At 42.7% G+C, this 27105-nt stretch overlaps 1 protein-coding gene across 8 annotated transcripts in view; it reads left to right on the top strand.

Moving 5' to 3' along the window:
• SMARCA2 (SWI/SNF related BAF chromatin remodeling complex subunit ATPase 2) overlaps window positions 1-27105 on the top strand; it is a 160286-nt gene that overhangs the window by 14234 nt on the left and 118947 nt on the right. For all 8 annotated transcript variants that reach the window (XM_072959542.1, XM_072959544.1, XM_072959546.1 and 5 more), the window contains exons 3-8: window positions 2646-2775; window positions 8420-8815; window positions 15183-15438; window positions 21910-22036; window positions 23916-24089; window positions 25173-25346. In XM_072959542.1, the coding sequence (XP_072815643.1) occupies window positions 2646-2775; window positions 8420-8815; window positions 15183-15438; window positions 21910-22036; window positions 23916-24089; window positions 25173-25346 (1257 nt within the window). The remainder of the gene's footprint in view (window positions 1-2645; window positions 2776-8419; window positions 8816-15182; window positions 15439-21909; window positions 22037-23915; window positions 24090-25172; window positions 25347-27105) is intronic.

The raw sequence follows: 27105 nt of genomic DNA, 5'->3' as shown, positions 1-27105 counted from the left end.
CTGGAAAAGGTTATAATAATCTTCCATTTATTTGATTTTGGCATTATGCCTATGCAGGAGATACAAAGGAGAGAGAATGGCCTTTGAGAAAGCAGACAAGATCCTCTGTGACAATTTGCTTTGAGAACTAGCAGTAGCCAAAGGAAATCTATGAGTATATTTCCTGAAGTTTTCACCTGATGAGCCTGGTAGATGTTTTATATGTTTTCCAGATGGATAGGGTTGGGGGATGCCCCTTGATATAAAGGAGGCAAGTGGTGGAAGATACTGCTTTAAAACAGGAGCAAGTCTGGCCTCTGACTGTGTCGGACTGGAGGTCAGTTTTAAGGGAAGGCATCAGAGCCCAGAAGGGAAAATCCATTTTGTACAAATTTTGTTACTTGAGGATTTTCAAATCAGGATATTAATATATGGTCATTTTGAAAAGTAAAACTATATTGACATAAATAAAAGAAATGGTTCACCCTGGGTAACAGACTGTTGTATATGCTTTTTAACACCTTACTTTTCCCCATCTTCAGTAAGAACACCATGTTAGCACAGGTGTGCATATTCAGGTGTGATTAAAAATTTTTTTTCTTATGTCATAATAGAATCATATCATCACTGTTAATTACTCTGAAACTTCTTCATTGTCATTTAATGATGATCGGTAGCCCTGTGATGATCCCTAAGTTCTCTCCCTGCCTTTTTAGTTTATTTTAAACACCATTCTTAGCTTGTCAGGGACGTAAAGAAGGAAAGCTGCTTGTTTTCTGTATCATATTCTTTGGGAGACATATTGAACATATAGACACACTGAAGTCATTAAATTGCCTTGTGCTCATGTTAAATTAATTGGGGAGCTATATTACAGATCGGATCTGTCACGTGTAAACCTTTGTCCAGGTGGGTTAAATAATTTCAGAATGGTTTAAGGATGTTTCACCTCCAAAATGAAAGGTAAACTTTGAAGGAAACTACTTAGCTAACCTTATCATTATTTAGGCATTTAAAAGTTAAATGTATGCATGAGTGTTGAGTCATGTGATGCTTTTGCACTGGGTGGTTTTTATTTATAATTATATCTTTTGATCCCTTTTTTTTTCAATGCTAACTTTTTTTTTAGCTTTTTGGAGGGAAGGGGGAGGTAATTAGGTTTATTTATTTATTCATTTTTAATGGAAGTTCTGGGGACCGAACCCAGGACCTCCTGCATGCTAAGCACACCCTCTACCACTGAGCTATACCCTCCCCCTGATCCCTTGTTTTATCATCTAGTATCTTTGTCACATTTTCTCCTATTCTCTACCCCCATCAGTGCTCTTCTTTGTTTTGTTTTGCTCTCATTCTGCTAGTTTTGCATTTTCTTGCCCTGCTTTTCCTCAGCCCCCAGCCCCCAGTTAATTCCCTGAGTGGGGACATGGTTAAGTGCCTGGAGTTCACACCTGCTGACCAGATGCCTTCACTTTCTGCGAATCTTTTTATAGGCAGCTTTATTCCTTGTCTTTCTCCTCCGTCTCCCTCTGAGCTTCAGCTTTTTGCTTTTCAACATTACTGGAAATAAATAAACAAGTGGCCTAAATACATCTGCTGTGTTGCTTTGATTTCCTCTCTATTATTACTATTTAACAGACTCAGAGACACTCTTTATACCAAATTCTTCCCATTTTTCTTCTGAGCATCCTCTTTATGGTAAATTTCTCCTCTTTTCAAGTGCGTGCTTTTGACTCTGCAGAAATTAACTTTCCTTTCTCCAAAACTGCAAACACTCATACTTTCTTGCTTGAAGTCATTTGGTTTCTATAAACTCCTGGAAATATTCCTTTCAGGCTGTTTTGAAAATTGCTATTCCAGTTTGGGGAGGAATGGACTTTTCCTTTCTCGAACACATGTTCCGTGGCCCAGTTCTGGATTGGATTAGCGTCAGTTCAATAGCAATTTTTTGCGTATCTGTTGGGTACAAGACCTCGAGTCCTGTTTCCAGCCCCTGTGTTCCTTATTATTTTTTCCCAAACCCTGCCTTTAACCTTTCTCAGTCCTCCGCTCCCCTGTAGAACAGTTTCTTCTGTTTCACCCTCTTTCCCTTTCAGTATTTACCCCCATTCTCTGTTCTACCCTGTCCGTTCCTCTTTTCCCAACTGCCATGGAACTTTCTGACTTCAACTTTTAAACTTTCCATGGTTCCTTCCCCTCTGATGTAGAAAAATTGCCAAGAAATAGATCATCGCAGACACTTCAAATCGTCTTCCTTCCTTCAGACACTGGACTAACTTCAGCATACAGCAGGTTTCAGGACTTCCTTAAACGGGCGTGAAAGAATAGCTTATATTTGTCTACCTTGTGAATGGGGCTTCACTTTTATTTGCAGGTTTTGACATTACCGAAAAAATTTCAACTGTTGAAAGCCTTAACTTTTGACTTACAGGTATTTTTGCTGATCCTGTTGGTGTAGTCTTTTTTTAATTTTATTTTCTGTTCCCACCTATGAAATGTCCATAATGTATAGTAACATATGTAATATAGGTGTAGAAATATATGACTGTGGTATGGGTAACAGGTGACTGGGCCACAATTTTGAAGTTTATAGGGAGGGGTCTTCAAACACCAGTTAGAAACGTTGTACCTTAAGGAGGTGTCTAACTGATGTCCTGTAAATGTTTCAGCCTATTGATGGTATGCATGACAAGGGGGGCGTGGAAGATATCCACTGTGGATCCATGAAGGGTACCGCCATGCGACCGCCTCACCCAGGGATGGGTCCTCCCCAGAGTCCGATGGATCAACACAGCCAAGGTTTGTGTCTGCTGCATACCTGATTTTGGCTCCCTACGGCAGTCTTTCATCTTTCCTCTTGGTTATTTTAATTATGGCTTCCTAAGAACATATCTAAGGCATACGGCAGGTTTCTTTTCCCTGTAGAAATTCCCCCTTGCCCCCACCAACCCAATTTTATGGTTGATGTGGGCAATTTTATTTCTAAAGTCTTACTGATTTTCCTGGCCACTGTGTCCAAGCACTCTGCAAAGTGGTTTATGTCCTTGGTGCAGAATCTTTATCTTGATCCTGTAAGATAAATTATGTTACCCCATTTTATAGATGGAAGAGCTAAAGCTCAAGAGAATTTACTTTGCTTTCCTAAGTTTGCACATCCAGTAAGTGACAGGGCTGGAAGGAGAGCCCAGGTCTGCCTCCCCAGGACCTCAAAGATATGAAGGTGAGATGAGCCACCCATATCCCTTGAACTACACGCTCACACTTTGTCAGGTGACTTTTTCTGGCCGTGGAACTACCTGTCATTGCTGGTGGGTGGCTGTATTAGTCTCTTAAGACTGTTGTAACAACTTGCCGCAAGCTGGGTGGCTTAAAATGACAGAAATGGTATTCTCACAAGATTTTGGAGGCTAGAATTCTGAAATGCAAGTATTGGCAGGGCCGTGGTCTCTCTGAAGTCTTTAGGGAAGAATTCTTTGCTTCTTCCTAGCCTCTGGTGGCTGCCAGCAATACTTGACATTCCTTGTCCTGTAGATCTATCATTCTCATCTCTGTCTGGGTCTCCATGACATTTTGCCTGTGTGTCTGTGCGGGTGTCCAGATTTCCCTCTTCTCGTGAGGACAGCAGCCTTTGGATGAGGGTCTACCCTCGTCCGGTGTGACCTCGTCTTACATCTGTAAAGATCCTATTTCAAAATAAGGTCACTTTTGCAGGTACTAGGGGTTAGGGCTTTCAACATATCTGTAGAGGACACAGTTCAGCCCGCGATATGGCCAAATACGGTATATTTTCTCTTCTCCTGGGTGCCTTTTTCCTTCATTGTTGAAGGCCTATTAAAGATACCTCAAAGTCTTTTGAATACAATGTAATCTGTTTTCCAGATCATTAGACGAGCATTTCAACCTGTAAGGGGCATGGTTAATCTAGCACTAAGTAACTCTTAATGTGTTGATAGTCTAATTCAAGTTTATGCTCTATATGTATGTGTTACTGTATGTATTCTTGTGTGATTCAGTGTATGTGAGTTTTTTTCTCCCTCAATGATCAGACATCTGTCTACCTGAGGGAAGATTTTTGACTGTTGAGGATTTAGAGAAATGTGTCCGGCATAATATATATTTATATACAGAAATCATGGAAACACAGGCATGTGTCTCCACTAATGTTCGAGGAGGTTTTTGAGTATCCCACATTCTGATCTGAATTTTGACGGCAGGCAGACATAAGTGTTGCAGATGACCCAAAATCTTGACCCTATTAGAAAAGCAGTCTGAATCTTCGGGACTTTTTGCAGTACAGGAAGAAACAATTTGACCCATTCACTGTTAAGAATGAATTAAGACAACGCATCCAGGTTTATCGTTTAAATTCTAAAGAGCCAGGTGTGTTCACAGAGCTAATGCAGATCTCATTTTTAATAGCTTGGAGTTGTAGATGAGCTATATTCAGTGATTCTCAAAGCCAGCTGCTTGCTCTGTCTGCTCCTGGCTCTGCAGTACCTTTTGTAGTGGGGCCCTAGAAAACTGCAAAATGCAATGCTGGAAAGGCATGAATTATAATTGAGCATTTTTACTTGTACATATCTTAACATTTCTTTCATTGCTTAGTTCCTTTCTTCAACTTCTAGAATGATGACTCTTCTGGGAATCTCCAGCACTTGGCACAATGTCTAACACATAGCTAGTTACTTAGTAAATTTTGTTCAGTTAGGTAGAAAGTGAACTTATAGTTCAAAAGCTAACACTTTTAAATAGATTTTAATTTTTATATAATTTTATTAAGTTATAATTACTTGGAAATGCAGAGGTCTGCATTAAATGTAATAATTAGCACTTAATGTTTTGCTCTAAAATAGTAAAGAGCCTCGTAAGCTGGAGAATTACTTATTTCAAATATGTTTTTGAATAAAGTAATAGTGGTATAATGCAGTCTTATTGTGTATAATGACCTAAAAAGAATTGACACTGCATAATGGCATGTACCTTTAAAAACCCCATCATCGGAAGCCGTTTATAAACACACAGGGACAGAGAGGTGTGGTATTGATCAGAAAACTGCCAGCTCTAACTACCTAGCAAACTATTAGGTTATTTTAAGGTATTGGTTGAAAGGCAAAGCCGTTTCCTTCAATACCTACTGAATTGTGTACCTTATGGTCCCAATGATAACATTGTTTATTTTCAGTCCATTGGATAGAAAAAAGTCTTCAAAGGCAAGTATGTAGTATTGAGTGTGTGTATGTGTGTATGTGTGTGAAGAGAAAATTCATATAAAATTGGCACTTAGAAGTTCAAGATTATTAAAAGGAGAGAGGTGATTGCTTCTCTCTGAGGCAAGGTGAAACTGGGGAGATAATGGCCCTTGAAGACGAGGGACGGAAACTGCCACTTTTGACTAATTTTAAATGAGCAAATCAAACCAGATTTCCAGAGAAGCGGATTCTACATCAACACTGTCATCCTCCAGACAGATGTGTACTTACTCCAAGTCAGTTTCTTCACTGTTCTCTCAACTCAAGATAATCATGAAAGTACGTTGTTTCATCATTTAGATTCTGATGTTCTGCAAGTTTTATGGAATGCTAGTCATGTAGAAAAACAGAAATCTCTCTCTTTAGCCAAAATGCTGTCACATTTTTAATGTCCTACTGTGATAAAATGATTCTATTAACACCCCCTGTAAATTTTAGGAAACAATTTTTCCTACCCCTAGTTCCTTCTTATCACAGTTGAGGTAAAAATTTTTGTTGTATTGATTAATTCTGGAAAATGATTTTTTTAAAAGGAACGTGATTTTTATTCCACTCTCAATTTCTTTCTTAGCAAATTTGAGGTAAAATTCATCATTATGCTTAATGTCACTGTCTCATCTTCATAACATTGCCTTGCCTGGAGTTCATATCTTAAAAGAGTGATTTGATGAACAGTGTTAGACAGTGGCATTTGGACTGGATTGTCTAATGTTTTGGTCCATTGTATTAGGCTTCCTGTGATTTATCATGAGTAAGCGCTGATGAACTGAGGAGAGACCAGAAGTCAGGCAACATACGACCCATTTTAATACTTGGTTGTATCCTTTCTACCATGAAAATGTCAGTAGCTTTAGTAGGAGGTTTTCCTCCTTTGGTAGATGCAGGGTCGGCCAAAAAGGTGTTAAGAAGGTGCTTTCATAAGGAACAAACTACCATTTTGCACCAGCATCACAATTAAGGGGTGCATGTTAACCTCACTTAAGAAGGAAAAGTGTCAGTGATGGAGTTAAGTGCATGCTATCAATGTTCTCTACATGTTTATTGTTACAAATAACACGCGGAGTTTAACTTTCTGCTCGTCTTGCAGACTGATTTCAGGGGCGTTTTCTCAGCTAACTTGTGACCAGTGCGAACCCTAATGGCCGTGTGATTATTGTGCTCCCTTATGAGTGGGGATTTGGGGAATGGAGTCCTACATCTCACCAACTGATACCACAAAACCCACCCTGGTCTTAGGGGATCGGGCTACATTTGTTTCCCTCTCCAAATGGCATCTTGAGATAAAAGTAACTCCTTCCTTTATTTTCTCTAGTCTTGCGAATGGCGACAGTATGTCCACATTCAGTGTGGGTCACGTATTCTTGGGCCTCTGTGATTCCACATGGATGCTCAGAGTTGTTTCAGCTCAAACCCTGACATAGGTTCAAACACACAGCAGATTCCTAATAACCACCAATGTGATGACCTTTATGATAGTTGTGACACAGGTGCATTTATTAAAGGCAAAGACCTTTAATCTAACATTTGACATTGTGTCTCAGGACCAACCTTTGAGTTGATTAATTAGCACTCAGTTTGAATTGAGGATACTCTTTTGGGCTGCAGTCAGCCATTCCATCCTCTCCTGCCTCTTGAATCTCCCTTCAGCCATGCTCAGTCGTATGTTTTTCCAGGAAGGTTTTGGCCAGGATATCCCGGCCATTTCTTGAAGTAAGTTGCTTGACATTTTCATGCATTTTGACTTTTCTTCCCCCAGAAAAGCATTCTTAAATTTCCCATTTAGATCTCTTATAACCCAAATAGATTATTCTCATTTTTATATTATTTTGTAAATGGTTCTAGAAAATTTTTGAAACTTTCAGGCTTTTAACTTATTTTTCTAAAACCAAATTAGTATTAGACTAAGGGAAAAGTACACACCTTGGAACCAAATGAATCTGGGAGCTACCAAGATCTAACTATGCGACCTGGGGTAACTCGTGTACTCTCTGAGCCACGGTTTCCTTGTTTTAAAACATGAGATGCTAAGAAACATCTTCTTGGGGATGTTGTGAGGACTGAGGAAAAAGTGTATACTCCACTCACATCCCTTTAATTCTTCTTCCCATTTCAGTGCTCCCACCAGCCTTGTGTCCACTGGCCACACTACCATTTCACCTTGAGCCCACTTTACTCACACATGGCAAAGTCCTTGGGGACTAAGGATCCCAGAGTCAGAACCAGTGAGCAACGATCCTAACAGTATAACTACAACAGCTTCTTCACCCCTCCCCTGGGATAATTTGGAGGCCAGTCATGTACCTCATATCCCAGAGCTTCTGTGTGAGATTAATCGTCAGGCGCCCTCTGCAGCGTCTGGCATAGTTGTACACCCATTACCAGCTGCCAGCCCTTCCTTGTGTCACCTGTGCACGCTCCGGCCAGGGTCCTCACACCTTCCGGATCAGTCCGCTGTGCAGAGTCCTTCCATCAGGCTCTGCTTCCAGGGAGAACTCTGCTAAAATCGTCTGTCCAGTGCCTCACACAGTGCCTACAGCAGTGGAGGCCCTCAATAATGGCGAGTTATTCGTAAAGTGCATGATAATAAGCCAAGTCATATCCCCAGTAGAGACTCCCCATTGCGCACTGTGGTATAGCGGACACCTTCAGGTTCTGTTCTCGAGGTTGGAGCAGCTTTTAATGTATAACACTGTCCCCTGGTGCCCTTCCGATAGGTGTACACTAGCCGCTACCAGTTTACCTTCCTGGGACACGTGTGGCTGTCCATCACTTGAAATGTGGCTAGTCGCAGTGGAGATGTGGACTGTACCATAACATAGTATGAAAGAGAGAATGTAAAATAGCTCTCTAATAATTTTTGTATTAAATTTAATGTATTTAATAATTTTATATTTTAATCTAAATATTTTTAAAATTATAATATTCGGGGTATTTTGATTTCAGTTACCTATGATTAAAATTACTTTTGTCTGTTTCTTTTACTTTTTAGTATGATGACTAGAAAAGTTTAAATTCTATGTATTTGATATATATAAAGTTCAAATTGTGTGTGATCCCCTAATGATTAGATTACATAGGCTTTCCATTTCCCTCAGACGGTGCTGTTGTAGAAAATGATCCAGAGAATCAGGGGTGCTTCTCTTTCGGGGTCCTCGGGGGCAGCTCCTGATCTCTCCTTTTGTGTTTTGTTCTAGGTTACCTGTCGCCGCACCCGTCGCCCTTGGGAGCCCCAGAGCACGTCTCCAGCCCCCTCTCGGGAGGCGGCCCGACTCCACCGCAGATGCCCCCGAGCCAGCCGGGGCCCCTCATCCCGGGCGACCCGCAGGCGATGAGCCAGCCCAGCAGAGGTCCCTCGCCTTTCAGTCCCGTCCAGCTGCATCAGCTGCGAGCGCAGATTCTGGCTTACAAAATGCTGGCCCGGGGCCAGCCGCTCCCCGAAACACTGCAGCTTGCGGTCCAGGGGAAGAGGACGTTGCCCGGCATGCAGCAGCAGCCGCCGCCGCCGCCGCCGCCGCAGCCGCAGCCGCAGCCCCAGGCGCCGCCGCCGCCGCCGCCGCAGCCGGCCCTCGTTAACTACAGCAGGCCACCTGGTAGGTTGACCGGCACCCACCCGACTGACCGCGCGGGGGTCCAGCTCGGGCGGGAGCGGCGGCTGCCCGCGCCCAAGCGCCGGGCGGTATCAGCCCAGGGCTGGCCGGCGCGGCCTGCGGCTGTGCCTCGCTGGCTCCCCTGTCTTACTTCACGTAGGTGGCCACGGTTCTCGGTTCTCGGTCTCTGCTGTGGAGTCGAGAGCAGTGCTTCTTAGCCTTTGGAGACCCTGCTGCCAGCTGTGGGTCTGGGGAAAATGTGCCGTCCATCCCTGGTGAATTTTGCCTTCCCTTCCAAGTGGTTCCAGGTTTGTCCGAAGCCCATCCACGCACCCGAGGTTGAGTCCCGGCACCCCACCCGGTGGGTTCCAGCGGCCACCACGCCCTCCTCGAATCTGCCGTTCCTGAGCCATTTCATGTCTGTGGATTTATTTAGCTCTACCCCTTTTTGTTGTGAAAAACATTTGGGGCGGCTTCCAAAAAGCGTACCTGCAATCAAGGAGTTAGCAAGGAGAAAGTCAGAAACAGAGGGATGTAGAGCTCGAGGTCAGGGAGGTCAGGGAGGTCGGCGGCGTGGGGGCCACAGGAGTGCTCGCGGTTGTGGTGCCTGGGCTTCCAAAATGGCGCGGGCTTCCTGGCAGTCAGGAAAGTCAGGTACCTCATTCTCACCACTCAGAAGGAAGCTGCTTACCAGTTTCTCAGAGGACACAGAGTCTTCTGGCATGAGAGTATAACGTAGCTTGCCCAGGTGGGATTATTTTTAAATAATTGTCATTATTCTTGTAAGAGGCACTGCATGATAGAGGCATTGGTAACACTTGTTGATACTAAATAGAGTAATGGAATCCACGTGGCCTATTTCCTGCATCCCCTGGCATCATGTCTGAAGCCATGACATTATGTCACAGGTTGAGATGAGGTAGTCCTTTGTATGGCCCTCTGGTGTCTGACTTGATCCCAGTGACAAAATTCAGAGCTCCAGGGGGCTGTAAGATGACCTTGCGTGAACGTTCTTTTCTCTGGGAAGGGTTTTGTTAGCAACTGGATAAGCGAAGTGTTTATGGTTCTCTTCTAACTAGAGCTTTGGAGTCCGGAGAATTTGAATCCTAGGGAATCTGAATTCCAAAATGCTTCCTTGTCATTGACACCCTTTCCTGGGAATGGTTCACTCTCATCTGGGCAAGCCCTGACAGCTGATCGTTGCCATTAGTTTGCAATATTGGTCCTCTTCCTAGAATTGGGAACTATTCCAATTATTTGTAATTTTATTTGTATTTTTTAAAATACAATATTATTTGTATTTTTAAAATATTATTATTTGTATTTTTTAAAATAGTCTGCCTTCGAGTATGTAAATAGTTCTTTTCTGGTAGAGGAAGCTCTTAGAATTACCCACTTGAAGGATAAACTCATCTTGTTAATTGTGGATGTAGCCTTAGGAATAGGTTTTTAAAGAGCAAGAAAGTATCATGTCATCTGCAGATTTCTGTCTGTGGACCGCCGTGCTCTGGTAGGTGGAGGAGCACAGGGGACCAGACATCAGGGACTGAAAAAGCTGTACAAGAAAACCATGCATAAGATGGTCGTTTGGATGCTCAGTGCAGAAACTCCAGCTCTCAGTAATGCAGCCAGAGAGAAGAAAAAGCATGTATGTCTGTGTAGGTGTGTGACTTATACTTACTGAATGCCTACCAGCCTGCCTTGTGCACTGTGCTCAGGGATGAGTACCTTGCACACGTGGTACGTCTAGAGTGGGGAGAGTCAGGATTCAGACGCCAGTGGTCTGCCTGGACAGCCCATGTCCTTAACCCCCTCCCCGTGCTGGCTCCTTCATGACCAGAAGGCTCTTGATCAGGGCGAGACTCTGTCCCAAGGTCTGTGTACCAGTCTCAGGCCTTTCACTCCTGTGTGTACAAAGGAAAATTATCTCAGCTCCTTCCTGCGAGCCTTTTAACACATGCTCTAGACCCAGTGTCAGCAATGCTGGTGGTGTTGCAGTGCTGTGTCTCAGTAGTACATGAGGAGCAGTAACTCAAAGCGTTCCCAGTAGAGACTGAATGGTAACAATCAGATAGTTGGTAGTTTAAGCAGGAGGGAGCAAAGTCAGTCCCTCCCAAAAGGTAGCGGGGAGGGACCTCGTCACACAATCATACTTGCCCGTGCATTGTAGCCTGTCCTGGGACATCCCCTTGACCAGTGCATCCTCCATGAGCACTGGTGTTTTTAAAAATGACAGGATGCAGCAGGGGAAGATTCCAAGGTGTTGTTTAAGAAGGCAGGAAGCTGAATGATTTGTTTGAGAAACATTTTCACACAGAGTCAAAATAATGAGACCAGATGAAGTAGTCAAGCTTAAAGGATGAAGTTTTAGCCCTCTGGACACTTGGACATAACAAAACTTTCACATTCTCAGAATCAGCACAATCCTCAGCGCATTTTCGGGATCGTCTCCAGAAAAGAGGGCTCCATTTTTTTTTTGCCTAGCTCCAGTTGTCCTTTCCAGGCTCCTGTCATTTGGAGGAATTTATTCTATTACTCTTTGCCCATGTCTTTTGGATTTTCAGCAGTCAGGCTTCATTAGAAATGAAAATATTTGGGCAGATAGTGCTGGAGTGGGCAAGGACGTTGTGAATAAGGAGGGAAGAGGATACTGTCTTCCAGTAGAGCAGACCCATTCCTGGCTCTGGGAGGGAGATTGTGTCTGACTCCGTGGCTGAATTTGTCCACAAATGTCTGATTTCACAGGGCGTCAATGACCTGATTTGACAAAGACTTTTTTGGGGGGGGGGGATTGGTATTTAGACCAAGTCAAAAGAAGGCACAATAATTTTTCTAAATGAATGTTACTTTTATTAATCATTGTGTATCCCCCACCCCATAAAGAAGCATAATTGCTTATAAATACCTCTGCTGATATTTAAGGAAAAAATTAAGTCTGCCTACTTCTCTGGAGGTAGCGGTGATTCTGTTTTTCATTTGTCCCATTTGCTGCTGTTATTCATGTGCAGAGAATCTTTCTTGGCTGGAGTGATCTGCCTCAAACCTACTCCAAAGTTACAATTCACCCAAAGTGACACCATCGTAGCCGCCAACCAGAGAATTCCAGTCTGACTGGAAGAAGTGCTCCCTGAACAAATGACTCCTCAGTTCTTCCCCGCCATGGGCTCCGCTCAAATCAAACCCATCGTTTTCTTTCAATTTCAATCCATTTTTCTTTTTAGAGGCCAAAGCCAAATTCAAAATAGGAACTGAAAAAGTTTCAGGTTTTTCTTTGCGGTGGGTAGGAAGGACTTCATGGTAGAAAGTAAGTTTTATTGTTGACTTTTTTCAGGGCTTGTCCCTCTCCTGCTCTGACCCCCCACCTTTTTTCCCCCAGTTATCTAATGTCTCTAGTCTGCTCAGTTTAAATACACTTCAGTGTTACATTTATTTTTTCAACCTCTGGCAGCCACTCAGATTCTTAGATTTAACGCACAGACTGTTATTTGCATAAGTATCCTTGTGTGCCAGAAGGTGAAGTGGGAGCTCAATGCAGAAATTCTGTACATGTGAGACTTAATGAGCTAGTTTACCTGTCTCTTAAAAGCAGGCATCTAATAAAGACACCTCCACAGCCCCAGCCCCTCCTTAACCGCAGCGGGACGCCCCTCAGGAGTGTCAGGGCATAGATCTACCTTGACTTCTAAGGCAAGGGCTGAGGGGAAAACAGAAACATTTCATACCTCTGACAATTAAACCTAAATTGTTTATGTCGGAGAGGGAGTAGGAGATAAGCTAAAGAATGTAATTTGTCTTCTATCTGAAGATGTTGGGGCAAGTTCTTATCATCAGGCCTACCATGAGTGTCTGTTGTCAAGATGCTTTGTGTTGATAAGAGAGCAAATCCAGTCAGGCAGCTCAGCACCCCCGGGGCAGGCATAACACCTAGTGGATAGATTGTTGCCTTCCGGCACGTGTAATTGCAGCGAGGTGCATTCAGTTCCCTAGCCTCTCTAAATAGAAGTTTTTATATAATCTGTTGGAGAGAGGAGAAAACAGACCCACGCAGTAAAGGAACTTGCAGTGTTTAGTTAGAAAAGAGTTTGCTTGTAAGTGACTCTGATAGAAAATTAGCAGGAAGCACTTGGAAAGCCGACCTATCTGAGTATTTGTGCTGAATTTTATTAAAACATAGAAGCCTTTTGGAATTTGCTCTAGAACAGCATACTTTCAAAGTGGCCAGCTAATACGGTAACCAAATTTCCTGGAAAGTCTTTCTTTGGCCATGGAGTTTTTCTGAAAGGCTGAATATTTAACTTCTTTACCTTTGTGTCCTTGGTGACAGTGATGACCAGAGCTGAGGGTTGAGCACATAGCCCCATTGTCTCCTTGAATCCTCACTGCCTCTCTCTGTGGTAGGCACTGTTACTGTCCCTATTCTCCTGAAGTGGAAACTGAGGCACCAGAGGTTAAGGAACTTTCTCAGGCTCACACGGCACCAGAGGTGCAACTTACCAGTTCTTTTGGAAAAGATACGGGTTGCTTTAAATGTACCTGTTTAGTTCACAGCAGGTTGTTTTAGATTGGAGGTTGGACTACCTAGGTCCATGTTTGGGTCTCTCTCTGCTCCTCAATTTTAAGGATTCTTCAACCAGATAAGAATGTCTCTGTATTTATGGATTAAAGAAGGCTAGCCGTGTATGTATCGGGTCTAGTTCAGAGTCATAAGCTGAAAATTACTAGATTCGGAACCAGGGATATCAGACATGCTCTGGATAACTTCCTTTGACTGTGTGGTTTTAGAAATAGTGACTTGAATGAGTAAGTATACCTCAAGGAGTCGGCATAGACTTCTACATGGACATATACAAGCCATAATGATAAAGAAGAAGGTGCCCAGAGTAAGTGAAATGTGTACTATTGCTCTGTTATGGATTTTATTGATGACTTATTTAAACTTTGAAAGGAGGACAAACACGTTGAGAACTGAATTTAAGGTAATTAGTACAATATTACCTTAGTAAGACCTGGATTTTCTTTTCATTAAAGGTAGTGGGTTTTTTAGACCAGTAACGCTACACACACACACACACACACACACAGACACACACACACACACACACACACACACACACACACACACTAGTTTCCTAAGCAGTTTGTTCTAATCCTTCACATTCTTCCTGTCAAAATGTTTGCTCATGGCCATACTTCCATTGTTATTTGAGCCCGTTTCTGAATGGTATTTGCTGGAAATTGAATAAATATGTCTTAATTTTTCATAATGTATGTCTTTGTATGGTTAATTATTAAGTCGCTCTGAAGTATAGAGATGATTATTTTTGTTACCATTTAATAACTTTAATTTTTCACAGAATGGACAGAGAAAATACTTGCAAGGATGCACGCCTATGCGAGGTTTTAGCATCTGCTTATTGAGATTTTTTTTTTAATTTACTAAGTCCTCTGGTGGCATCAGTAATCTTATTTATAATTTTGAAATAAGTAAACATTCACCTGGAGGAGAGATGGAATATTTATTTTAGGTCCAGACCTAGCAAGCAGTTTAAACATATGAAGTTTAATGTAGAAGATTGCTTTATATTAACGTACCAAGTGCATTTTGATATCCTTAATGATTACATATCCCTTTCTTCTGATAACATGAGAAATACGCTCTCTTAAATCGTTGATAGTTTTTATTAGGTGGAATGAGCAGATTCCCCCCACCCCTCACACTGAATGTTCTGAGAAATACCTTCTAACATGTAGTAAAAAGTTTGTTTCCTTGATGCACTGATTAAGCCTGAAATATACTTTCTAGGTCGTTAAAGAAGGTGTGCCCCTTTCAGTTCACATTAGGGACCCGGCGAGCTGCTGTCTGTGTTTGTGAAGCACGAGTCTAACGGCAGGGCTATTCCTGACTGGGAGGCAAGGGGCTTGTGCAGTCTGCAAAATGTGGTTTTGGGACCACACCCAAATGGCATCTGATGGTTGGGTGTCTCCCTTACTTTTCCAGAACGCCGAATGCATCTGCCATCCTTTTTAAAAACCCACTGAGGCCTACATTAAAAGCTGGCGGGCCCATTCCATGATCAGTTTGTTACCTAAGCGTCAGTTTTGGGCCGTTTGGCCGGTGTTCATCAATGAATGCCATTTCCCTCTGGGAGGGATGCCAGGTTCTCTTTTTCTTTCTCTCTCCTTTCTTTTCCCCCCTTTCCTCCCCTCCCCCCTCTTCATCATCCTCCTTCCTACCCTCCTTTTCCCTTCTCTTGAGATGTTTAGTTGTCCCCAAAGCTGGGCATTGGGGGGGGGGCGGGCAGCAGGCAGGCCAGGTGGGGGCCTGGCTTGCCTTCCCTCCAGAGCTGCCCATGTCACTCTTGTCCCGCAGGCCCGGGGCCAGAGCTGAGCGGCCCGAGCCCCCCGCAGAAGCTGCCGGTGCCCGCGCCCAGCGGCCGGCCCTCGCCCGCGCCCCCTGCAGCAGCACCGCCCCCTGCGGCCGCCGTGCCAGGACCCTCCGTGCCGCAGCCGGCCCCGGGGCAGCCCTCGCCCATCCTGCAGCTGCAGCAGAAGCAGAGCCGCATCAGCCCCATTCAGAAACCGCAAGGCCTGGACCCCGTGGAGATCCTGCAGGAGCGGGAGTATAGGTAACGCACCCCGCCCCGCGGTGGGGATGGGCAGGTCACGCTGCCATGCCCTTGCAGGCACCACCAAGCTTCGGGGGTCCCGTGTCTCCTGGTGGTGCGGTCATTCTTTTCTATGGGACCAGGGAAAGGCCTCAGGAGAATTGCAGAGGCAGAATACTCAGGCTTGAGGATGGTTTTAGAACCAAGTCACAGGAAAGAGTTTGTTTGCCACTGGGTTGAGGAATGAGGACCCTCTGGGGGGTTCCAGGTTGGCAGGACTGTAACTTTCACTTATTCAGTCAGAAAAGTTTTATCCACCCCTATAGCATGCCAAGATCAAAAGCCCAGCCCAGAGTTCCTAGAGATGCAAGAAAGCAGGCATCCAGCACTGAGATTATACAGTGTTTTGTCCTGGTTTGTCCATTTGTCCCTGACTGGTGACTTTGAGTGGCTCAGATGTTGAGCACATCTGTTGGCCTGACCTTCAGGAACAACACATCTCATGATACTGTATAACGTATTCTTTGACTTGTTAGTTCATACATTTGTTGGTCTGTGGCTTGGTCCAACTTTTGGAGTAGGCCCTATGTGAGTGTCTTCATATGGGGTCCTTATTTAAACTCTTACTCCAGAAACGTTCATTTGCACCTGATTAGGCACATTTATCTAAGTCGGGGATTAGCAAACCTTTTCTGTAAAGGGCCACAGAGTCTCTGTCATAACTACTCAGCTCTGCCCTCCCAATGTGAGCGCAGGCACAGAGGATAGTGGGCTGGCTGTGTTCCAGGGAAACTGTGAGAACAGGCTGCAGGCGGGGTCTGGCCTGCTGGCCGTAGTCAGCAGATACCTGGTGTAAGTGGTTAACGTCAACCAAAAGGAGAGTCCGGTAAGAACCGAGTCAGGATGAAACAGAGCTAAGACCGAGGTTTCGAGAGTTAGCCAGTAAGCAGGCTCTACCGCTAACTAGCTCTGTTGTCTTCCTCCAGTTAACTCTTTTTTCTGTTTCTGTGACTCAGTTTCCTCATATGTTAAAAGAAGGTATTATAGTGGCTCTTATAGGGGGAAAAGAACATGATACAAAGACTTCCAATACGCATTAGTGATTATTATTATTTCCAAAGTATGATTTAATTTAAAAGAAAATTAGAGGTTAAAAATTATAGGGAATGTTAGTAAAGAATGTCTAGGAACCCTTTACAAAAATTACCTTAATCTTGGAAAACACATGACTCATCTGTTATTATATTAAAATACTAAGTTATCAGCTTTGAGAAATACTCTGAAAGAAATCACAGTAACTTACCATTAAGTGTGTGTAGCTTTTTGGATGAAGAATATAACTTGACTCTCACTGCTATTACTAATCCTCAATTAAGAGCTTTTATGTTGCTGTTGCCAGCTTTTCATGTATCCCTGGAGAGCTCGATACCCATCATCAATTGATATTTCAGTGTTGATAGGCAGATTCTTTTGGGGGAATAATTGCTGTGTGGTATGAAGTCAAATATTAGCCCTAGGTACTCATTTAGGACAAAAAAAATCTATTCATATACAGTCCTTTATGTTGCTATTGAATAAAAAAGTCAGGAGGATTTTTTTAAAAGACAATAAATGGGACAGAGGGGTGGGTATCACCTGGTTACTCTAAAAATTCTGACTTCCTAAGAGCTAACATTTTTTTCCTGCCTTAAAGGTACACAGTTACCAGTCCATTTGTTAAATCAGTGAACTACCCTCATAATGTAGACCTTCTCTATGTCTAGAAATACATCTGAATTTTTTTTCTTTTTTAAGCCTGTATTGCATTGTGTGTGTGTTTGTGTGTCTTACTGACTCCTAAATTTTACCATTTTGATCAGAATTTTATTTGCAGGCCTTTCTTGTAATGAGCTCATTTTAGCCCCCTTTTGGAAAATGATCTTCATAGCTGGTCTCCCAAAGTAGATAGTGCAAAGTAGTACTATTTAGCCTGTTCCAGTGCAAAGCTTTTGTACTCCACACCTGTATCAATTAAAAAAAATGAATGTCTGTATCTTTTCAGTTACAAGCATCGCAGAGTGTGGTGGAATGGCTCTTCTTCATATTATTATTACTTGATAAATGTCTCCTCTTTTGTAAAGCTGCCTGGCTTCTGAAGTGATTGATCTGGCAACTCTGGGTCCAAAAAGCTGGTGGGTCTTTTGGCCTGAGTTTTCTCATGGCTGTCTTTGGAAGAAGCTTAAGCTTGCCCTGGCAGGGTTTTGCATGGGCCTTCTTATCTTCTTCAGTTATAGTGCAATGGCTAACTTCTGCCTATATGAAGATACATTGTCCAACCACAGAGATTAGTTAAATGTATCCCTTAAAAAGGGTTAGATGAAGGCCTTTAGGCATTTGTAAAAGACAGTTAAAAAACTCTCTTCCTTCTTGCCCCTCTTTGAGAGGCTGGCTTACTAACCTTTAGCACTGTTAACTGGAAGGGTCCAGTGTATCTGTCTGTCTTGATCGAGGATTTTGAGCAAGGTCTTTAAAAAAAATCTCTTTATAATAGCATCAACTTGGTTTGAGCAAAAATCACCTGTCAGAAATTCTTTCACACATGTTCGTTCCCTTGACTGTTGTAGTCTAATTTCCTTTTCCTATGAAAATTGAAAGGAAATTGTCAGAATCTTACTTATTTTTACTTTTAAGTCACCTTTTCTTCATAAAACCAGAATTTTGACAAATTGACCTTTATTTAGTAGTAGCATAAATACATTTCTGCAATATGAACGCTTTGCCTCAGATGTGCACCCACTCTTCGGTTAAAAACATTTTGTTCTCATTTAAATTGCATCCTTTCCTGTAGGCCATCTTTTCCTTCTGACGGAACTTGACTTTTCTCTGTAGTGAGTGTCAGTACCTGTGTGTGCGTGTGTGCAGGTGCGCGTGCGCACGCAGTGTTTTGGTGCCGAGGCACACATTCTTTGCCCTGTCGGTACACGTAACGCTTCAGTTCTTCCATCTGAAGTCGGAGGGTTGGTCAGAAGTGCTCTAGGAATTATCACGTTAGCATGTAAATTAATTCTACACATGTTTGCATGAGAAATAAATATATTTCCTATCCAAAGGCGTTTATTTGAGAAGAGCGTCTTTGACTTAGGTGAGCCCTCTGGTAGCAAGTCAGAGTTTAGTGTGAAAACAGTAGTTTAGCCTCCTTGCTTCAGGAAGCAAGCATAGCATAGTCCGCTTCCTGTGTTTTTTGTCCTGCCCTCGGCTCCGTTACAACCCTGAAAATTCCTTCTCAAAAATTACCGAGCGCTGCTTTATCAGCAGAGTTACCAAAAGTCAGCCTCCCTCTCTCTCTTTTAAAAGTGTCACTCAGCTCCTTGAAGGAACAAAATGTACCGGTGTCATTTTCTGTTCAAATAACTCTCCTACAGGAATCATAAACTTCTCCTCTGGACCTGAACAAATATCTGTCGCCTTTAATGGAACTCTTTTTCTTGCCAGAACCGTAACCCCTCTTGATTTACTGTTCAATCTGTATGAAAAACCTGAGTGACCTAATTCTGCTTCAATTTTCTGTTCTCGTGAGGACACTAAATGAGTCTCCTGCAGTTATGCAGTATTACATCTGTTGTTGTTTCAGGAAGTTTAGACTCCTGTATCTCTTTATCGGACTACCCGCTGAATCCCATTGATGGGAAGATGAAATTGTCTGGAGAGGAGCATTATTTAAGATGAAGAGTCCTATTAACAACCACCACCACCATCACAAAAAGATAAAATTCTCTATGTAAAAGAAGCGCCCCCCCCCCCGTACCTTTGCTACCCCAACTCCCCACGTGCTGAATGGAAAGTGTAGAATTTTACTTGGGATCTACCTTTCCTCTCTCCTATAGTTTATGTGCTTGCGCTTTGTACTGCTCGCCTCCTTTGCATAAAAGAAAGCTTCTTTTGTGCTGGGGAGCCTGAGATTCATAGACAAATTGCTAAGCCCTCTGGAGAAGCAGTCATTTCAGGAAGAGGTGTACAGCTCCCCAGCTCCCCACCCACTCCCATGCCCAAGTCACCCAACTACGCGCCACCTGTCCCTGTCCCTGTCACCACCTCCCGCCTCTCTGTCCTCCTCCCCCTTCTGCTCCCCAACTCCCACCCACCCAGTTCAGTGAGATTTAATCTACACAGTCAGCTATCCTAAGATTACTTGTTTAGTCCTGGTTCCATAGCCCTTTAGAAAATTGAAGAAGCAGCTATTCCTCTAATGTAGCCCCTGACCCACTTTGTCAAAGAGAGTAAAACGCAACAGCAAGGGATAGTCTGAGCTCTGGGGTATTCAAATGAGACAGGTCAGCAGTAAATCTAGAACCAAGAAAGTGGAATAACCGTATCATTGGCCCGTATCTCACCCTGCTGTAATATTTAAATTTCCTTTAGTATGGCCTTAACTCTACAAAAGTAACATTGTTTCAGTTTAGGGTTTTTTCCCTTTAAATTATATATTTGAAAAAATCTATAATAGATTTTTCTCTTAATATCCTTCTTTTTTAAGGGACATCATCTGTCGCTGTATTTGGGGATTCAGGGCTATGTGCATATTTAAGAAACTGAATTGGATAAATGAGATAGAGGTTTGTTTCATGCAGGGAGAATTGAAAAACCACGATAAGAACCCCATGAGTATCAAAAGTAAAAAGGAATATGGAAGAAAGCTGGGGTAGTTTGGACCATTTGACCAAGAGAGTAAATTGATGGAAGTTTATTGTTGTTGCTTAAACTAACATGTTTTTAGTTTGTTGCGTGGTTAAGCCATTTAAAAACTCTGTTGTTTGTGTTGGCATACATAGTGAAATAACACACAGTAACAATGATAATCCTAATAATGACACATTATGATGATAAATCATTCAGTAAATCAGAATTAATAGCATGTATATACCAAATAAAACAGGAATCTGTCATAATATTATTTTTAGTCAAATTAATGAAAAATGATGCATTTCCCTTACTATCACTTTTAAAGTTTTGAAAAAGATGACATTTTCTTTCTCTACCAAAGCAAAACACTGTATGTTTTTTAAAAAGCACTCATTTTGCTATTTGGGCTGTGTGAAATATTAAGATATTTTGCAGCATCTAAGTCACAGAAAGTTTTACTTTTTTGTATTAGTATATAGCATCATAAAGATTGACAAAACCATAATACTAATTTTGAATAGAATCTTTAATTATTGGCTTTTATAGTTGAGGTCCAAGAGAGTTTGCAGTTAGAAAGCATTTTAATTATGTGCAGTATCGTTGTAACGGGGTTGGTGTCGGGCAAATGAGGGTTCCATCCTTGGCTCTTTGCTTTACTGGCTTTGTGAAGTCCACATTTCTTATCTTTGAACTTCAGTTTTCTCATCAATAAAGTGGGACCACTATTGCATTTTCCTTGTAGTGGGGTGTGTGTGTTTGTGTGTGTGCATGCATGAGAGAGAGAGAATTAAATTGTGCTTTAAATGCATCTAACTTAGTGCAGTTAATATTATTTTAGTTTAACTTACTACCTTTTACTGTTCTTTCTTTGTTGAAATCATTCCAAGATAGTTTTGCCTCAAATTGGAATGTGGAGGGGGGGGAGGATCATTCTAAAAATAGATTTAAATGGCATATAATTATTTGTAAGAATGGGATCCAGGTGAACTATAAAACCAGTTTCTATGGCTAACAGGAATAGTATTCCAAATGAATGAAGTGGGGTGTCTTTTATGTTCTATTCTGCCCTTACTAGGGGGGATGTACTTACAGTTCTGTTTTTTTGATGATGACCAGAATGAGAATCCCCAATCCTTTTCTAGAACTCTTAGTTTTTAAATACCGTTCACTTTACTACTTCCTGCTGCCCCAAACCTGATTTTTAAAAATGCCTAATTTGCCTTTTCTTTTCTCAAGCAAGCACTGCTCGCAGAGGAAGTGGTTGTGGTTGGCAGGGCTCCCTCTCTCTCTCTCTGAATGTTTTGGGCTGGCTGATTTCTGTGGCCTCAGCACCGAGAACTGCTCTTGTTCACTCAGCTTTAACGGCTGTCAGCAGCAGCATCTTGGCAAAGAGGGTAGATGGCCCCGTTGCCTTAGGAAAGACTCAAAGTCAGAAAGAAGGCTCCGTTGTCTCCGCTCTGCACTCTTGCTGGCCGGGTGTCTGGGAGCAAGTCAGATTCTCCTGGCTTTCATTTCCTCTCTCTCTCTTCGGAGGGAGCCATGGGGCTTGGCTTTCCTCCTAGATGTACCCTGAGCTGTCCTTCCTGGGCGTTAGAGCGAGGTTGTGAAGAAAGCCAGAGTGTTAAGTAACATAGAGCACCTGTCTGCATTGATGCAAAGGTAGCTTTTCTCTGTTTAACATCAGATGATCTAGTTGGGCACCAGAAATCGGCCATCAGTATCTGGAATATGTTTCGCCATGAACTTAAATTTAGGATTGTTGTCTATCATTTAAGACTCGATTGTAATGTATACTTCCACCTCCCGCCTCCCCCATTTTATTATCTCCTTTAGACTCCAGGCTCGCATAGCCCATAGGATACAGGAATTGGAAAATCTGCCTGGCTCTTTGCCACCAGATTTACGAACCAAAGCAACCGTGGAACTGAAAGCACTTCGGCTACTCAATTTCCAGCGTCAGGTAATATCTTTTCCCCGGTGCACCTGAGATGTAGGAAATAAACGTAATTGTTCCAGGGTGTGATCTGTGCGTTTCCTTAAGTCTGTTCAATATTGTTATAAAGACATAAACTTAGTAAAAGAGTGTATCCTTTAGACCGGCAGCGTAGAGCTAAAAGTAATGAAGATGAACTGCTTATTATTCTATTTTTCTCTTCTCTGTACCAGAGACATTTTTTTTTCTCCCGTATTATGGTTTCCAAAGTCAGAGTTACAGCCTTTTGTTACTGTGGATGAAACCTTGAGAGCAAATGGGATAGCTCGTTTGCCTTTGTGATTTCAAAGAAAAACAAGACAGTGATAGATCAGCGCTTCTCTGTAAACAGAGGTGTAACATCCTAGCCATGAATATGAAAATCACTTTAACAAATATGAAAGGCATTCTACTAAATTAATAGCACGTCATTTATAGAAATACGTAAAACTGTGTTTTGTAACTGTTGGTTATTCATTGGAACCTGCGTTTGGAGCCTTTGATCCCATCAGACCCCAAAATGACTAATCAGTGAATTAGTATCTATTGTTCTTGCTCGGCCTTGGCAGTCACTGATTAATAAAGGCCAGCATAGCGGTCTGGTTTATAATTGCTAAATCAGTAGGAGACCAGTGAAATGAAGTAGAGCTAATTGGCACTTTGGAGAGTTTTTCCTTCTGAACCCCAAAGCTGCAGGTCCCCTCGTCATCAAATGGCCTCAGTTAGCCAGAGGGGAAAAGGAACATTTCCTCGCCAGTCAGATGGCTTGTTTGGTGATGGTCTCGGGGCAGGCAAAATGAATTATTAATGAATGGAAGTAGTTTGGAAGTATTGGATTGCGTGACTTGGTCTGTTGGAGGATGTGACTAAAATCACAAGGCCACTCCTTTTGCTGTTGTCATATGAACTTGGGAATACATCTGCCTTATTGGTTATAATATCACAAGAGGGCATAGTGGTGGTTAGGGGCTACTTATTTGGCCATAACTTTGTGAGAGTAGATTACAGCTTAAATTAAAAATGAAAAACAAAAAAGGAAAAGAAAAAGAAAAAACTTTCTGCATCCCATTTGCTTCTTTCTTATAGGTAACTTCATAAAACGCCTTGATAAAGTGATTAGTAAGAAGCATTTTGTTAAATGAATGTTAATCAAGTATATTTCCAGATTCAACCGAATTCTTACTTTAATGCACGTTTCCAATCCCCCACCCTCTGCAGCCACACAGCGTACAATATACATGAGATACTATACTCATGATAATCTAGGAAAAGTCCATGATATAGTGAAAAATATGAGTATCTTGCAGAGAATACCACTGTTAGGAGTGGGAGGAAGTCCAAACGAGTATTTCCTGTCTTTTATATGAGATGATGAACGAACATTGTTTGAGTACCTGCCGCTACCACCCATGAACAGGAAGTAATTCTACCATTCTTTCTGCACAGCCTCTTTAACGTTAATCATTAAACACAAAGAGAACGTGAACAGGGCACTTAAAATGAAGTAAAAAAATTTCAAAAGCTTATCAACTAATTAATACCATTAGAATAATTAAATAGAATGAATTGGTTTATTTAAAAACCAAGATAACCTCCACTTTTTACTTATTTATTTACTTACTTACTTACTTACTGTTTATAGTGCTGTCCTTGCTTTTTATCTGAATTGTTCGGAAAGGACACTTAGACCAGCCTGGAAAATACTGGCACCATGTAGTCCCTTCATTTACTAAAAGGCCAACCACGATTGGGAAGCTCGGGGAATGGAGTCCCCATTCTGCTCCACTCAGTGGAAACAGGGCACGGGGCAGGGCGCAGGGGTCCGGCCTCCACGTGAGGAGGTAGCTGACTGCTCCCCTCTTGGCAGCTGAGGCAGGAGGTGGTGGCCTGCATGCGTCGGGACACGACCCTGGAGACCGCGCTCAACTCCAAAGCCTACAAGCGGAGCAAGCGCCAGACCCTGAGGGAAGCCCGCATGACGGAGAAGCTGGAGAAGCAGCAGAAGATCGAGCAGGAGAGGAAGCGGCGGCAGAAGCACCAGGTACCTGGGCCTGGGCCCTGGGTGCCCTCGCGTTGACAGAGGTGCCCAACGAGGTAACCGGGCGGAGTCAGAACCACTGAGAAATGGACCACTGTGGGCAGTGGGGGCATCACAGAAGGGATCCTGGGAGCTTGCATAGACCGACCACCCCACTTCATAGATGAGGGAACAGGCCCAGGCAGGGATGTGGGTGACCTGCCCGAGGTCACACAAATGGTCCGTAGTGGGATAAGAGGGGAGGAAACTGCTTTCTGAATTCCAGTCAGGTGTCGTATCATAACCCTGTGGGATGCTGCTGACTGGGCGGGCATAGGTGGGTTTCCTAGAGCAAGATCCTAGGGAAGAGGGAACTTGGAGAAGGAAAGAAGAGGACAAACAGTTATTTTTATAACAAATATAAATATAGTGTCCTGGGCTTTTCAAGGGCCCGGTTGGAGGGTTCACAGGGGCAGATATTTTAAAACATTCCTTTCTAGGAATTTGGAAATACTTGAGGTAGGATCTGATTGTGTGTCATAAGCCTATAAATTTTGTTTGTACTTAATTTAGTGCCTTACTTAGTTTTGTTTTGTTGGATTTTAGTGTAAATAAAGATACACGTTTCCCCTCCTTTGTTTATAAAGTGGGTACAAATCATGTGCGAGCATTTTAGCTTCCTTTAAACTTATTTCGAGTCATAATTCTAAGGTATTTAAGTTAGAGCAGAGGAAACACTGCTTTTATAACGTGATTCTCACTGGAAATACCCACCTCCCTTGGGTTTATTTGAGAGGGACTGGTTTTCCATCTTGAAGGTCTCTCTCACTCTTTGATCTTTGCGTTTTCATGTGACCATACCCTCAAGGCCTGAGAGGCTTCTCGTCCACACGCTGGCACCAAAACAAACTTTGAGAGGTTATCTTTCCCACCGCCCCGTAGCCCACAGCTCGGCTCTGGAGACACACCAGGGCACCTATCCCAAAATAGATTCTAGTCTTGCATTGCTACTCAGTACTCAGAGTGTTCTTGGACTGTATTGAAACCTCACATCATGTTGGGAACTGAATTTCAAGCCTTCTCTTCTCCCCGGTTTGGATCCTTTAGGAATACCTGAACAGTATTTTGCAGCATGCAAAAGATTTTAAGGAGTACCATCGGTCCGTGGCCGGGAAGATCCAGAAGCTTTCCAAAGCGGTGGCAACTTGGCATGCCAACACTGAGAGGGAGCAGAAGAAAGAGACAGAGCGGATTGAAAAGGAGAGAATGCGAAGACTGATGGTAAGGGGCTTGCCTCCAGGAAGCCGGGATGCTCCCCTCACATCCATCTGTACTGAGAATGTTGAACATGCCGTAGCAGAGGGAGAAAGCGAAGTCTGCTTATCAAATATACTAATCTGCTCCTTTGAACTTCACAGGGATGGAGTAAAAATATCTTCTCTTCCCTAGGCAATGCTGTGCCACAAATCTAGGGGTCCCCCTGATGAGTATGGTGTTCCCATGTCCTAGGGTGGCACTGCTGTTCAGATGGTAGCTTCTCGCATAAAGGCAGGTACTATATTTTGCAAGAGTTTTAATAACTAGATCTGGAAGGATGGAAGTACATTCTTTTTAAAGTATTGCCCCTTTGAGGCTAATGACACAAGTTGTTTTGAATGAGTATCTCATTAAGTCATGTCTTAGAATCTAGGATGTTCTCTTGTTTTGAAGCCTCTGCTGCTTATTTTTTGTTAATGGCAGAACTTTTTCTTTAACAGTGTGAAAAAGTGATTTTCTTTTCTTTTTTGGGGGAGGGGGCTGGGTAATTAGGTTTGTTTACTTATTTATTTCAATGGAGGTGCTGGGGGTTGAACCCAGAGCACACACTCTACTACTGAGCTACACCCTCCCCTCAAAAAGTGATTTTTAAGTTAACTTTGAAATGTTGCTCTTTTTGGTTATAGCCATGTTATTACCAAAGGCTCATGGATCATTTTATTTCCACTGTTACTTTTTTATTGCATATCCAAGTACAGAACGGATTGGTTTCTATCGCTGGCCTGTGTATTGGGTTCTATTGACCGTTTATTTTCAGACTTGGACCTCAGAGCTGTGGATTTAGAAAAGTGTGGTATATATTGATAGGAGACATGTAAATTCTGTCTGGGATGTAATGCTTGAGTATTGGGGAAGATAAAATCATTAGCCTCCGCCCATAATTATGTCGCTGGAAAATTCCAAGGGACATACTCATCCTTGATGGTATTGTGGTTTGCATCTTACCATTAATTTTTTTCCCTTGATTTCAGCCTTTAAAAGGCTCTGATTCCAGGTGTTACTGAATCTTGCCATTTTCTCCTGCCTCCTCCTTTTTTTTTGGAGGGGGACAGCTATCTAAGAGATTGCTAACTAGCCGGGGAGACCATTTGGTAGTAATTTGAGCAGTAAGCTGTCAAATTTGTCTGATTCGACTGAAGTGAAGCTGTATTAGAACTTCAGTACCAGATTGGTTTGACACTAATGATTAGGCATTTGCAAATCATTAATTTTTGCAATTAAATGATGGAATATACAGATAAAAGAGAAACTGAAGTTTTTTTTTTATCGCTTTTTCTTCAAGTGAGATCAACCAGAACCAAAAGCAATTAGAGTTATAATAACATTGGAAGTTCACGCTCATCTGTGGGGCGGACGGCAGCTCGACAGAGTGACGGAGCTACTGTCACTTGGGCAAAGGCTGGAGTGACACCCCTGGACTGAAGAGCCTAAGTCTCTCTAATCGAGCTGCCACTTGAAGATTTCGCAGCGCGTTCCTTTTATCCTGCATCCCTTGAGGAAAATATTTTTGAGATGTTCTTTTATCGGGATGTGTAAAAAAAGATTTCTCTTGAAATGGCTCGGAGTACATCGGAGTGTTTATGCTGTTTAACCTCACGGTGCTGCTTCATGGGGGGTGAAGGTGGAAGTCCTGCATCTGGTTTGTTGCTCAGCAGTATCAGGCTTCAGGTGCTGAATGACTTGTCTGCAGTCACCTGGGCCCATCAGGCAGTGCCGAGCTGTG

This window comes from Vicugna pacos, chromosome 4, assembly GCF_048564905.1.
Source record: "Vicugna pacos chromosome 4, VicPac4, whole genome shotgun sequence".
Taxonomy (NCBI): domain Eukaryota; kingdom Metazoa; phylum Chordata; class Mammalia; order Artiodactyla; family Camelidae; genus Vicugna; species Vicugna pacos.
The sequence above is the reverse complement of the archived record's forward strand: the minus strand, read 5'-3'. Positions and strand labels throughout refer to the sequence as shown.